Source organism: Caenorhabditis remanei, chromosome II, assembly GCF_010183535.1.
Source record: "Caenorhabditis remanei strain PX506 chromosome II, whole genome shotgun sequence".
NCBI classification, from domain to species: Eukaryota; Metazoa; Nematoda; class Chromadorea; order Rhabditida; family Rhabditidae; genus Caenorhabditis; species Caenorhabditis remanei.
Window position 1 is genome coordinate 18,765,340 of NC_071329.1, and position 13,444 is coordinate 18,778,783.

General features: G+C 37.2%; 1 protein-coding gene across 1 annotated transcript; it reads left to right on the forward strand.

Annotated features, from left to right (window-relative positions):
* Nucleotides 1–4,622: 4,622 nt before the first annotated feature.
* Nucleotides 4,623–12,242, forward strand: GCK72_007926 (uncharacterized protein; the record flags this gene model as incomplete). Its single annotated transcript, XM_053726539.1, has 11 exons — nucleotides 4,623–4,697; nucleotides 5,620–5,723; nucleotides 6,011–6,145; nucleotides 6,192–6,291; nucleotides 6,525–6,746; nucleotides 7,703–8,023; nucleotides 8,069–8,217; nucleotides 9,326–9,622; nucleotides 9,765–9,891; nucleotides 10,593–10,800; nucleotides 12,121–12,242. 11 exons carry the CDS (start codon nucleotides 4,623–4,625, stop codon nucleotides 12,240–12,242), a joined length of 1,860 nt encoding a protein of 619 aa, XP_053590733.1.
* Nucleotides 12,243–13,444: the final 1,202 nt, after the last annotated feature.

A 13,444-nucleotide genomic window follows, 5' to 3' on the forward strand; every position in this document is an offset into this window, starting at 1 on the left:
TTAAAGATTTGAACATAGCACTTTAAAGGAATCAATGACCTCAACAATATAGGTATCCTTAAGATTTCCTTTTTTTTGGAAAACTGAGAAAACGCATCTTAAGTTTTCCCCTCGAGGTCTGGCATTTGAGAAAAACCGAGTCAAAGTTCTGACAAATGGCAAATGTTTGCCTTTTTAACATGCGAACTTTTTTTTAAATGCAAGAATATTCGTTCGTGTCTCTTATTTTGCTCGAATACCAAACCTCGTTGGCACAAACTGAATATATATTTGGAATCAACGTTTTCTCAGCTTTGCAACGATATAGGTCACGTCCCATAACTCAATGACCTTCCCTAGTCAGACAGCAGAGCTGTGCGGAATTCCTTCTCCCTTCTTCCTTCTTCCGGGCATTTTTCCCTTCCTTCTTCCTTTTTCCTTCTTCCTTTTGCCTTCTTCCGTTGAAATTGTCTGTCACTTCCGACTTCCGTGAAAAAAGTGAACTTTAATTTTGTAATTTTCGACGGAATTTCAGCGGAATTTCGGTGGTTTTTAATGGAATTTTGTATGCAAAACAACGCCGAAACTCGCTTTCAAAATAACGCCAAAATTCGCCTTAAATTCGTCATTTTCAAAATTTACTTCCGTCTTCCGGGGTTTTTTCACTTTCTTCTTCCTTCTTCCGTCTTCCTTTTTGAAAATGTTATTCCTTTTTTGAAAATTTTACTTCCGCATAGCTCTGTCAGACAGTGTTTTCCCTCCATTCACTACACATATAAGCCCGCACTATAGCTGCCTTATTATGTGGGCATTCCTTTCATGTTTTGTTCTTTTCTACTTTTTGGGTTCAGTAATCTCTTTACGTAAAACCACCCAAGAAATCTTAAACTTGATTTAAACAAGAAGTACAAAAAAGAAGTCATTCAAAAAAATTTATCATTAAAATTCATATAATGTTTAGTTTTAAAGAATATGATCCGGTAATAAGCTCAAATTTTCTAGACCGTCTAGACGGTTGAGGGTTTTCTAAGTTCTCACACCCAAAGTTTCGCGCATAACTTTAGGAGCTCACAACTCTATGGTCGATTAGTCCTGGAGCACAGGTTTTATTATCTTTTCTACAATGTTCTAGAAAAAAGGTAGCCTCAACTTATCCAGGTAGGTTCTTTGAGAAGTCCTCGGATCTTCTGGTGAGCGATTTTATGCAGATCTTCACTTTTTCTAGTTCCAGACGTCTCTGAAGGAAATCGGTATCCAGTGAATTAATTCTCCATTTTATCTACAGTACCGGACAAAAAGGTATCAACTTTGGCTGTTTTCAGTGGAAAATGACCAACTTTGACAGTGTCTTTCGGTGCCACCTGATTGTCTTTGTAATTTTGTATGCGTTGGAGAGAGCCAAATTTGCACATCATTTTTAAAGTTGACCGTTATTTTGTACTAACACTATCTGGAAAGTTATAGGTTGTCAAAGTGAAAATCTCCAAAATTTCGTTAATTTGCATTAAAATTAGTCGATTTCAGGGAGTAATGGGTTTCTTTACCTGTAACTTTCATGGTAGTGTCCCAACGAAAAAATGGTCAACTACAAAAATAATGTACTATTTTTGCTCTGTTCAACCCATATAAACTTGAGTTTATCGGAAAATCTGGTGACACCGAAATATGTACATATACCATGAGTTCTGTCCCTTTTCCTAGTCTCCTTTTCCTTTTTAAACGCTAACACATCTCTCGTTTCCACACCTAATTCTTATTAAATATTCAAAAATATATGATAGACGGAACATGCGACCCCCGTTGCATTGAACATCGAAACAACCATTTCTATTTTTGATATATAAATCAGGAATTCATGTTCAAATATTTAACAAACAAAAGGGGAAATGATTCATGGCTAACATAAGAAAGGAAAAAATCATCGTGGTGATGTATGCATATAATAGAAAGCCTTCCATACCCAGAAGTAGACCGGTACTTTTTATACTGTCATGTCTAACTCAGTGCCCGTCTATTGTTTGTCTTTTTTCCACAAAAAACATAGGTTTTTGTATGTTTTTGGGCCAAAAACGCTGAAAAAACCATACTTGCAAACCGGGCCGGCGCGTAACTCGCTTCAAACTGAGTTTTATGAGCTGAAAAATATAACAAAATATAGATTTCGACGAGTTCTATGCGTGTGACCTACTACGGGCCGGATGACTATTCGTTAATGTGCCGCGGGCCGAGCTAGAATGGGTTTTTCGGCCATTTTCGCGTTTTTTGGCACTTTTTCCCGGCCCACGGCACATTAAAGGAGGACAGAAGTCATATTTTTTTTATTTTAGATTCTGATACTTCAGAAAATTCTGAACAACTTTCACCATTGGAGCATGTACTAAAAATCGCTCTAAACGCCCTAAATTCACGTTTTCCCTACTCAAAAGGAGCCTAGATGGAAGAGTTTTCTCACGCGAATTTTTGCCCCCGTGTAGTCCTCTCGGACAAAATTATTTCTTTTTATTTCTCGATTTTTCGTTTTCTTGCTTTTTTCACCAAAATTTCATGTTTTTTTCAATTTACATCGTAAAAAAAAAAGAAAAAAGCACGAAAATTTGTTGAAAAAGCAAGAAAACGAGATATCGAGAAATAAAATTGTCCGAGAGGACTACACGGGGGCAAAAATTCGCGTGAGAAAACTCTTCCACCTAGGCTCCTTTTGAGCCAGGAAAACGTGAATTTAGGGCGTTTAGAGCGATTTTTAGTACATGCTCCAATGGTGAAAGTTGTTCAGAATTTTCTGAAGTATCAGAATCTAAAATAAAAAAATATGACTTCTGTTCTCCTTTAACGACTATCTCTCCGGCCCGTAGTAGGCCACAGACTTAGAACTCGTCGAGATCTACATTTTTGTATATTTTTCAGCTCATAAAACTCAGTTTGAAGAGAGTTACGGGCCGGCCCGTTTCGGCCCGGTTTGCAAGTATGGAAAAAAAAACAATTTTTTGGTCCAGAAACCCAAATTTTTTAAAACCAAAAATCGTGGATTTTCACTTTGGACGCTCAGATCGTTAGTTCCGCCAAAATTTAACCTGCCTGTGCCTGTCTATTAGAGGCAGAAAGACACCCTGAACATTCTGTACCTGTAATCTACTCAGATACATATCTCCATATATAATTAATCTTTTTCTTTCATTATTTTTTCTCCTTCCCGGGAAAAATGTCATCTATATATTATCAGAAACCTGTTTATTGTATTCTATCTGTCTTCTTCGTCATATATCACCCGCTTAGGTCGGAGAGGGGTATCATTTCTCTCCTTCTCTATGTTTCCAAAAAATAATTCATGATGATAACGTCATTTTTGATTGTTTTTTGGTGATTTGTTGTGTTTTTTTAGCGAAAATGTTTGAAATTTGAAAATCTAGAGTTAAATAATAGTTTAGAACAGTGGTGAGATCTGAAAATCAATTAGATCATCGAAATAAGTTTTTTTTTTGAAAATGATTTGCATAATCCCTTGTAGTCTATAATACTGTCAGTACTTGTGTTAGTTCATTTCATAAATTTGAATTTTGGGAAATCGAAGTTCAACCTATGATTCATCACCGTTTAAACATTTATAATTGTCTTCAAACCCAAAAATAGTCAATAATTGGCTGAAATTGGCTGAAAACAGCTAAAAATGATATTCTCACCCAAGATGGACTGAAAATCCTGTTTTGGACATATTTTAACCTAAAAATTACCATGTTTAGTTAAAACTAACTGATTTCTGTTATGATCTGTAAAAATCCGTGTACAAATCGATTTTCTTGGGTTTTTCGGCTATTTTCAGCTTGTTTTTTGTGTCGTTTTTGTAGTTTTATTTATAACGTTAAGCACCTCACAAATCTAATCAAAGCCCATTGCAAACCCATTGCAAAAATCTGATGGAAATGAGAAAAATAATCGTTTTAAAAATTGTCCAACTTTGACACCCTGTAACTTTTTTTTTGATCCGATCGATTTGAAATTAACTTTATTTTGTAGATCAAATCTAGCTCTCCATTTTTGCAGTTGACAGCTTTTTTCTAGCTCCGCCCACTTCTGAAATAGTAATCTCTTGGAGGAACTGGGGTGTCGGTGGCGCGCTCGCTCTTTCCTAGCTTCCTATCTTTAAAGACGCATATCTCAAAAGTGCGATGAGTTATCAAAAAGTTGTCAACTACAAAAATGATCTACTAGCTTTGATCTACACAGTCCAATGATAATTTATGTTTCAGTTCGTAGAAGAACCCGCGTTTCGAGTAGTCAAATTTAGCTGTTTTTCACTCATAACTTCTAACCGTATGGTATCTGATATTACTCTTTTATCTTTAAAGAACGGCACCGTTTGACGTAGAGACAATGAATTGAAATTAATTGGTCACCAATTAACCACTCCTCTTTAAGAAACCTAATGTCTCTTTTGATTTTCAAAAAACCATTCGTTTTTTATTGTTTTCCACCAGAAAAATGTACCGCAAGATGATAAGAAGAACAAAATTTTTTATAAAAGAACCAGTTTTTCTTTTACTTTTTCTTACTCATGTATCTTCTCTCAATATTGATCAATAATAATTTTCTGTTTTTTTTTCTTTTTAAAATAATTTTTTCATTTTTTAGACAAAAAATTTCGAAAAATGACCGTGACTTACTCACTCGACGTTGCTTCTTCTTCGTTCTTCTGCTTATACAAATTGCTGTTTCGATGGAAGGTGATAACTTCTATTATGAGGGCACCCGCATTCTGATTGCTCAGAAAAATTGCTCAGTTTTGAGGAAAATCGGTTAAAATCATTTAAAATTTGTTGAGATCGGCTAAAATCGGCTCAAAATTTGAGATCCCGTCTAGCTGTCTTTATTTCCAATTAATTTATTGGAAACTACACACATTTTGTAAATCAAACCTAGCTTTTCATTTTTTTAGTTGACCACTTTTTGATAGCGCCGCCCACTTTTGAGATATGCGCCTTTAAAGTTTGAAATTTGCTAAAATTGAAGAAAACAGCATAAATTAGTCATTTTTAAGGCCTGAATGTAATTTTTACATCGAAATGACCGGAAAACTCTATTTCCCTTAAAACTTTTAAAAACCTAATTTTCCACGTCAAAAATCACATTTTTTGCAATAATTTGGCCGAGAAGTTCTTGGTCAAGGTGCGCCAATATGAGAATGAGTACCTGAGTTTGATCCCGCTTGGGGTCAATTTTCCTAATTTTCTTATTATTTTTTGTTTTTGATTTATTTTATCTTATAGATCAAACCTAGCTTTTCATTTTTGTAGTTGACAATTTTTTGATAGCTCCGCCCACTTTTGAGATATGCGCCTTTAAAGATAGCAGAGCGCGCACCTTCTCTCCTAAGAGTCTTTAAAGGCGCATATCTCAAAAGTGGGCTGAGCTATCAAAAAGTTGTCAACTACAAAAATGTAGAACTAGATTTAAGCTACAAAATAAATACAAAGTTAGCAATTTAGATCAAAACCGTAAGCCGTGACGGGATCTCAAAGTCAGTTAGCTGATTTTAACCGATCTCAACCGATTTCTATGTTTTTTGGCGAAAAAATCCTGAAAAAAAGGATTTTTCTTATAATTTACGCTCTAAAAACCATCTAAAACTTCTATAAATCTTTGCAGGGATCAATTTGGAAATCGGTGTGGGCGGAGCTTGTCGTATGGCTATGCCTGTACGCAGTGCTCAGTGCTATATATAGGTGTCTATTGGGAGTCACACAGAGAGCGTGAGTTTTTTTGTTGGAAAAAATTGACGAGTTTTTTGAATTCAGCATGTTTTAAACTATCTATACACCAATTTTCAGCAAAATTAGAGTATTTAAAAGCGGTTTTTCGGTTGGTGTGCAGTGGAGCGCACTTACGGACCACTGCATTTTTGAATTTTTGAAAAAACCCTAGTTTCGACTGAAATGGTGGGTATAAGGGTTTTCTAACACGATTTTCACTATTTTCTTCGAAAAAATCCCATTTTTAGTCGATTTTTCTCGATCTTTCCGTCAAAAACTCAATTTAGCACCTTCGAAGATCTGTGCATTTTCTTCGACACCTATTCCAACTTCATTCCCATCACTTTTATGCTTGGTTTCTATGTCTCCGCCGTGTTCACACGTTGGTGGCAGATTTTCGACAATATCGGATGGATTGACACGTGAGAGATCATAAGAAATCCGTGTAGATCAAAATTGAAATTTCAGACCATGCCTCTGGATAACTCAATACGTGAAGGGGGAGAGTGAAAGGGCAAAGTGTGTGAGGAGGAATTGCATCCGGTATGCGATACTCACGCAGGCGATGGTAGGTCAAATATTATCGCTATCATCTCTATCATCGCTATCATCGCTATAATCACTATCATCGCTATAATCGCTATCATCGCTATCATCGCTATCATCGCTATCATCGCTATCACTACCAAATTGTTTCAAATCGCGCGTCAAAGGCACGCCAGACCCCTACATTATTTTCAAATTGCATTCAGAGGCACGCCAGATCGCTATCATCTCTATCACTATCACTATCTTATCCAGGTGTACCGCGACGTGGCTGCCAGTGTCCGTAAACGCTTCCCCACCTTCAACCACCTGGTGACTGCTGGTCTGATGACTGAAAAAGAAATGCTGGAATTCGATTCGATACCGAGTCCACATGCCAAGTACTGGCAACCAATGCATTGGTTATTCTCAATGATTAGCTTGGCACGGGATGAGGGAATGATTAAGAGTGATATTATTTATGTGGATTTGATGGAGGTAGGTACGAATTGTCTTGAAATGGCTGAAACTGCTCCAAACATTGGCTACTATCGGCTGAGATCGGCTACGATCGTCTAAGATCTGCTGAAATCTCTTGAAATTGGCTGAAAACGCTAAAAATGACCGAAAACTCATCAACCGTACCCAAAAATACAAAGCAAAGCTCTGATTTTTGATTTTCACCCCAAAATACAAGAAAAATAGCCCGGAAACGTCAAAAATCAACCTGAAACTGCAAAAATAACCTGAAAGTCACATTTTCTATATTTTGTTAATTAGACCACAATTTTCCGGTTTTTTGAGCAATTTTTTGTGTTTAAAATTTGATTTTAGACGATTTCATCTATTTTATGACATTTCCGGGACAATATTCTTCTATTTTTGGCTTAAAATTACAACTTTGGCACTGAGATTGCTTTAACACGGAATCAGAATCATTTCGCCTTGATTTTTTTAATTTTCAGCCATTTTCATTCATTTTCAGCGTTTTTAGCCGATTTTACTTGATCTTAGACAATCTTAGATTATCTCAGTCAATCTCAGATGTCTTTTTGGCAGAAAATAACTAGAAAATGTGCTTTTCTGTCTATTTTCGCAATTGCAAGTTGATTTTTGACACTTCCGGAAAGGTTTTTTGTATTTTGGGTCAAAAATTCAAAATCCAAGCACTGAAATTGTTTTGCAGAGCTTTGCTTTGTATTTTTGGATACAATTGATAAATTTACAGTCATTTTTAGTAATTTTAAACGTTTTCAGCCAATTTTAGATGCCCGTAGACAATATTAAGCAATTTCAGCCAATCTCAACCGATTTTAACAATAATTTTAGGCCAATTTGTGCCCATTTTGAGCGATCTCAGCCAATTCCAACCGATTTTAGGTGATTTTAGACTATCTTAAGCAATCTCAGCCAATCTTAGCCGATCTCAACTAGTTTTAATTGATAATTTACAGAAAATGCGTCAATTCCGTGTGAACATTCTCTCTTTGACCCTCTACGACTGGGTGCCGGTGCCCCTTGTCTACACCCAAGTAGTCCATCTGGCAGTCCGTTCGTACTTTCTAGTCGCCCTATTCGGTCGTCAATACCTCCATCCGGACACCTCTCGTGTCCCTGACTACAAGACGACCATTGACTTGTACGTACCCATTATGTCGGTCCTTCAATTCATTTTTTTCATCGGATGGATGAAAGTGGCCGAAGTGCTTCTGAATCCGCTCGGGGAGGACGACGACGATTTCGAGTGTAACTGGATTTTGGACAGAAATTTGCAGGTTTGGTTTTTCAGTTGAAATTTCTAGAAATTTCTGAACTTCCAGGTCGGATTAATGGTTGTGGATACTGCATACAATCGATATCCTACACTGGAAAAAGATCAATTCTGGGAGGACGTGCTCCCGGAGCCATTGTATACTGCCGAGAGTGCGATGAGGCCATTGAATCCGCAAGTTGGGTCGTGTGCTGAGATGTGAGTCCCGTTTTGGAACTGGGACGGTTTAGAACCGAGAGAGGGAAGGTTTGAAATCGGTTGAGATTGGCTCCTAATTTTGAGATTCCGTCATGGCTTACGGTTTTGATCTACGTTGTCAAATTGACATTTATTTTGTAGATCAACGCTAGACCTTCATTTTTGTAGTTGAAATCTTTTTGATAGCTCCGTCCACTTTTGAGATATGCGCCTTTAAACATTGCCTTCTGAGAAGGAAGGGCGCGCTCTCTCTTATCTTTAAAAGCACATATCTCAAAAGTGCGCGGAGCTACCAAAAAGTTGTCAACTACAAAAGTTGAGGGCGAGATTTGATCTACAAAGTGAATATAATTTCAATTTGATAGAATTAATAATAATAAAAGTTACAAGGTGTCAAAATTGGGCAATTTTTTTGTAATTTTTTTCAACCCATTTTTATTTGATTTTTATTTGAATTTTGGCAAATTTCATAAAAATCAATCAGATTTTTATGCTTACCAAAATTAGAACTACTAAATTTTCTTATTTTGGAGTCAAAAATCACAAAAACCACAAAATAACAGCTGAAAATAGTCGAAAAACCCCTGAAGCCGGGGTTTCACAGGTTATAGCAGAAATCAGTTAGTTTTACCTGGAAATCGCTATATTAACTTAATATTATTAAGGTTAAAAAATATGTCAAAATCATGATTTTCAGTTTAAAAACTATTAACTTCTTCTTTTATTTTGAGAAAAATGTCGTTTTCATCCATTTCAGCCAATTTTAAGCCATTTTCAGCCTATTTTGAGAATTTTCTGGTAGATTTTATTATTTAGACAGTCATTTTCAGGTTTTTGGACTATTTTTAATGTTTAAAACTTAATTTTTGACAATCTAAGCAATTTTTGACGTTTCCGTCCCTTTTTTTCTTGTATTTTGGGTGAAAAAAATCAAAATCCAGGCACTGAAATTGCTTTGCAGAGCTTTTGTATTTTTGGGGACAGTTGATGAATTTTCAGCCATTTTCAGCCATTTTAGCGTTTTCAACCGATTTTGACTCCCGAAACCGTAATTCGTACCTTTTTTCACATTTCAACCTGTACTAAACCTGGTATTCTTAAATTCCAGGCCGACCGAAGAGGAGCCATTCATGGTCCGCCCGCGTCGTCGTACTCTCTCCAGAATGTCGCATTGGGATGGTGATATGGAGGACACCGACGTCGTTCCGGTCGTCGGTTTGTCCCCCCATCCGAGAGATGGCTCCAATTATGCATCTGGTGAATCCCTGGCATTCTCGAATAGTTTTGCGAATGGCGGACGGAAATTGAGTGAAATGTTCAGGAGGATGAGAGCTGGCAGTCGGATTGGTGATAGATATCGGAAGAGACACTCGTCCGCACAGGATTTTGAGCATGGAATTAGGAAGTGAGTTATCTTATTTACAAAAAATTAGGTATGAGTAGAAAGCTGACGCCCTGAGGATTCTGAATCTGTTTTCAAAATTTCTCTACGTCAAAAATAGGCGGAGTTAGATGGTTTTCTTTTCAATTTTTCCCAATTTTTCTAGAAAAAACAGTCTGGAAGATGACGTTGACTCAATCAGGGACAACAAACTCGACCAGGCATCGGGTACCCCGAAATCCGGAAGACTTTGGAGTTCTCTGCCGCAGACTCAGTTGGAGGAGATGTTGAAGGTACCGTATTTATGTCATTGTATAGATCAAAACGTGTAAATCATTTTTGTAGTTGACAATTTTCTGGTAGCTCCGCCCACTATTGAGATATGCTTCTTTAAAGATGGGCGCCTGGTTACAGTAATCAACTTTTAAAGGTGCATATCTTAAAAGTGGGGGGAGCAATCGAAAAGTTGTCGACAAGAAAAATGATCTACAAGTTTTGATCTACAAATATTGATTATTTAAAATTTAAAATTTAATGTGTTTCTGGTAGTATAACGGGGCCTTAAAATTGGACATTTTTCTTATAAGTTTTTGACCTTTTTGACCGATTTTTTTGGATTTTCAGGTATTTTTACTGTAAAATACTGAAATTTTTTGTTTTTTCAATTAAAACCTGTCTAAAATCGCCTAAAATAAGGCTAGAACGTCTTGTAACCAGTCCATACATGAAAAATTTCGAATCTTTTGGTTTTTTTGAACAAAAAAAGTTTTTATAGTCTAAATTAGCCAATTAAAATTTAAAATAACTTCAAGATAGCCTATTACTTGCAAAAATTGGCTTCGACCACTTCTTTCTCTGAAAAGAACAAATTTCAGAAACAAATAAACAATTTTAATAGAAAAACCATTTTAATTAATCAATTTTGCTGATATCGCGCCGCAGGCGCGCCAGACATATCTTAAAAGTGGGAGGAGCTAACTTATTGCTGTTTCAGAATCGTGATCTGAGTGGGAGCAGTCAAGTGAAATACAACACGGACGGAATGAAAGAGAGAGATGTCATACCGAATCCAACACCAGTCACTGATCACATCGACATGCCATCACATGTACCGGCCAGTCCCTCCTGGTATAATGAAAGTCTTCCGGTGATAAAGGAGGAAGAAGAGGCGAAACGGAAGTCTAATACTAATACCGATACGGGTGAGTTATCGAAGAAGTGGGTTTTTTGAAGTTTTATGAGTTTTGGGGGCGGTTGAAATCGGCTGAGAGTTTAAGATTGTCTTAAACAGTTTAAGACTTCTTAAGAATTGAGATCGGTTAAGATCGGTCGAGAACGGCTAATATGAGAAGTATTTGGAGACGCCACTTTCAAACTCTCTATAAATTTGATTATAGGTATTTCTGACAGCGTGGAGTCCATTTCTGCAGTCAAAACCTTTTAAATGTTCATGAGAGCCGAGTTATGAGCACTCAAACTTTTCATATGGTTAAGCCTGTTCACATGGAATTCCCAATTGACGGTATACACGCCACCGCGCGGTTCCATTTGTGTTCTCCATTGGTTTACCTGTGCTCGTACGTCGCAAAAATAAGAATATCTTGCGTCTTCTACTTGTCATTTTGGAATTCTATGTGAAACAGGTTAACCATGTGAAAAGTTTGAGAGCTCATAACTTGGTTTGAAGAGACATTTAGCAGGTTTTGAATGCAGAAATGAATTCCCCGTCAGAGTTGAGCGGAATGCGGTTTTTGAAATGGCGGAAGGCGGAATGCGGAAAGCGGAATGAACATTTTTTGGGAGGAAAGCGGAAAGCGGAAGGCGGATGGCAGAAGGCGGAATTCCGCTCAACTCTATTCCCCGTAGTCGAAAATACTTATAATCAAATTTATAGACCGTTTGAATTTGGCGTCTCCAAAGACTTACCTTGTTAGATAGGTTAAGATCGGTTGAGATCATCTAAAACTGGTTGAGATCGGTTGAAAACGCTAAAAGTTCCTGTAACCGTTATAAAATGACCGCTTTTGCAAGTTTCTAATGTTTTATGAACTATGAAATCGGCTGGAATCGGCAAAAAACGGCTGAGACTGACTAAGATTGGCTAAAATCTTCAAGATCCCGTCTCAGGGCCCATTGTAGCCCTCACTTCAGCTTAGTGGAGTCATATTTTCATGGTTTTCATCAAAACAATAGGTTCTTTAATATCATAACTGCTATGAAAACGTGACAAAATCAGTTTTCATTAATTTCCGGTTGTTTCCGTATCTTGGGCCAACATTATCACCGCTGGTGTTGATAGTATATTGAAAAACAGAGTTTGAAGCTCTAAAGTATCAAAAAATGCATCTGAAACCCATTTTTATAAAAATTTGGTTAAAATAAGGACATCTAGTCGGGATTTCAAGTTCAGCGTCGATCTCAACCGATTTCATCCGATTTCAGTCGATCTTAGTCGATCCTAGTTGATTTTTACCCGATGTTACCCGATCTTTCTCAAATAAAAGCTATCCCTCTTCTTCCAGACTCCCCAAAATCCAGCAAAGCCTCCAAAACATCAATAAAACGCATCGAACTGCGTCGTTCCTCATCATCTGGAAGTGACCTCGGAAAGACTGGAAGACTGGAGAGAAAGAAGAGCGAATAGTGGATATGATGAGACTACAAACTACATTTGCCTATATTTAAATTGTTGAACAAATTGCATAATGGTGAATAATAATAACAAAAGATTGGCGCTCCATGCTTGTAAATTTTATCTTTATATGGACTATTTTGTATTGAAACTTACTTAATTATAAATGTTTGATAACTTCATTGTGTTTGTTTTGGTGACTGGTGCACATTCGGCGCGTTGCTAACTAGGGAATGTTCCAGATGCAACTCGGCGTTTCAGATTGGCTCATATTTCATTAAGTACTTCTGAACACGCTGATTCCGAATATGTGCTCCATTTTTGCAGAACGCTTCACAGAATCCAGATATATGCGTTTTAAGTCATTTCCAGGGCAGAAGTTGCATTTTTCGAGAGTTCAATTTTTTCCGTCTAATACGTGTAGCCAAAGGGTGAAAAAGCACATTAGCAACGTTTGACGTTTTATCACACCTGTTTATCTGCCAAAAATGAAAGTGATACAACTGAATTTCTGAAAATATTTTTTCATCAGAAAACGCTGCTAATGTGTTGTTGCACCCTCTCGAGGTGCTCATATATTTTCAGTGTGAAAACGTTTTTTTTTTCTTTTTTTTCACTTTATGAGCACCGCGAATATTAAATTTAATAAGAAAAACATCGCGTTTTTTGGACACTTTGAGTTGAGACAGATTTCCCATACTTTCAAACCGGGCCACCGCGTAACTCGCTTCAAACTCAATATTATGAGCTGAAAAATGTACCAAAATGTAGATCTTGACGAGTTCTATGTCCGTGTCCTACTACGGTCCGAATGGCAATTCGTTAATGTGCCGCGGGCCGGGCTAGAATGGCTTTTTTGACATAGAACTCGTCGAGATCTACATTTTGGTACATTTTTCAGCTCATAACATTGAGTTTGACGCGGGTTACGCGCCGGGCCGTGTCGGCCCGGTTTGCAAGTATGAGATTTCCAGACCTATTAGGCTGGTGCATAAGTTTCTTTCTTTTTAAAAGATGTGACTTTGGTCCTCGATTTCTAAGCGGTGAGATTGTTTATCGACCCAAACTTTTTTGCATTTTTATGACCTTCTCAGTGGCTAACAAATACAGTTTTAAGTTAGTGCCTAGACAGTCCGCTCGGGAAAACGATGGCTTTTTCGGTCGCCGACCAAACGCCTATTTTGGAAAGTTTTTTGATTCCAGTCGCATTGGTA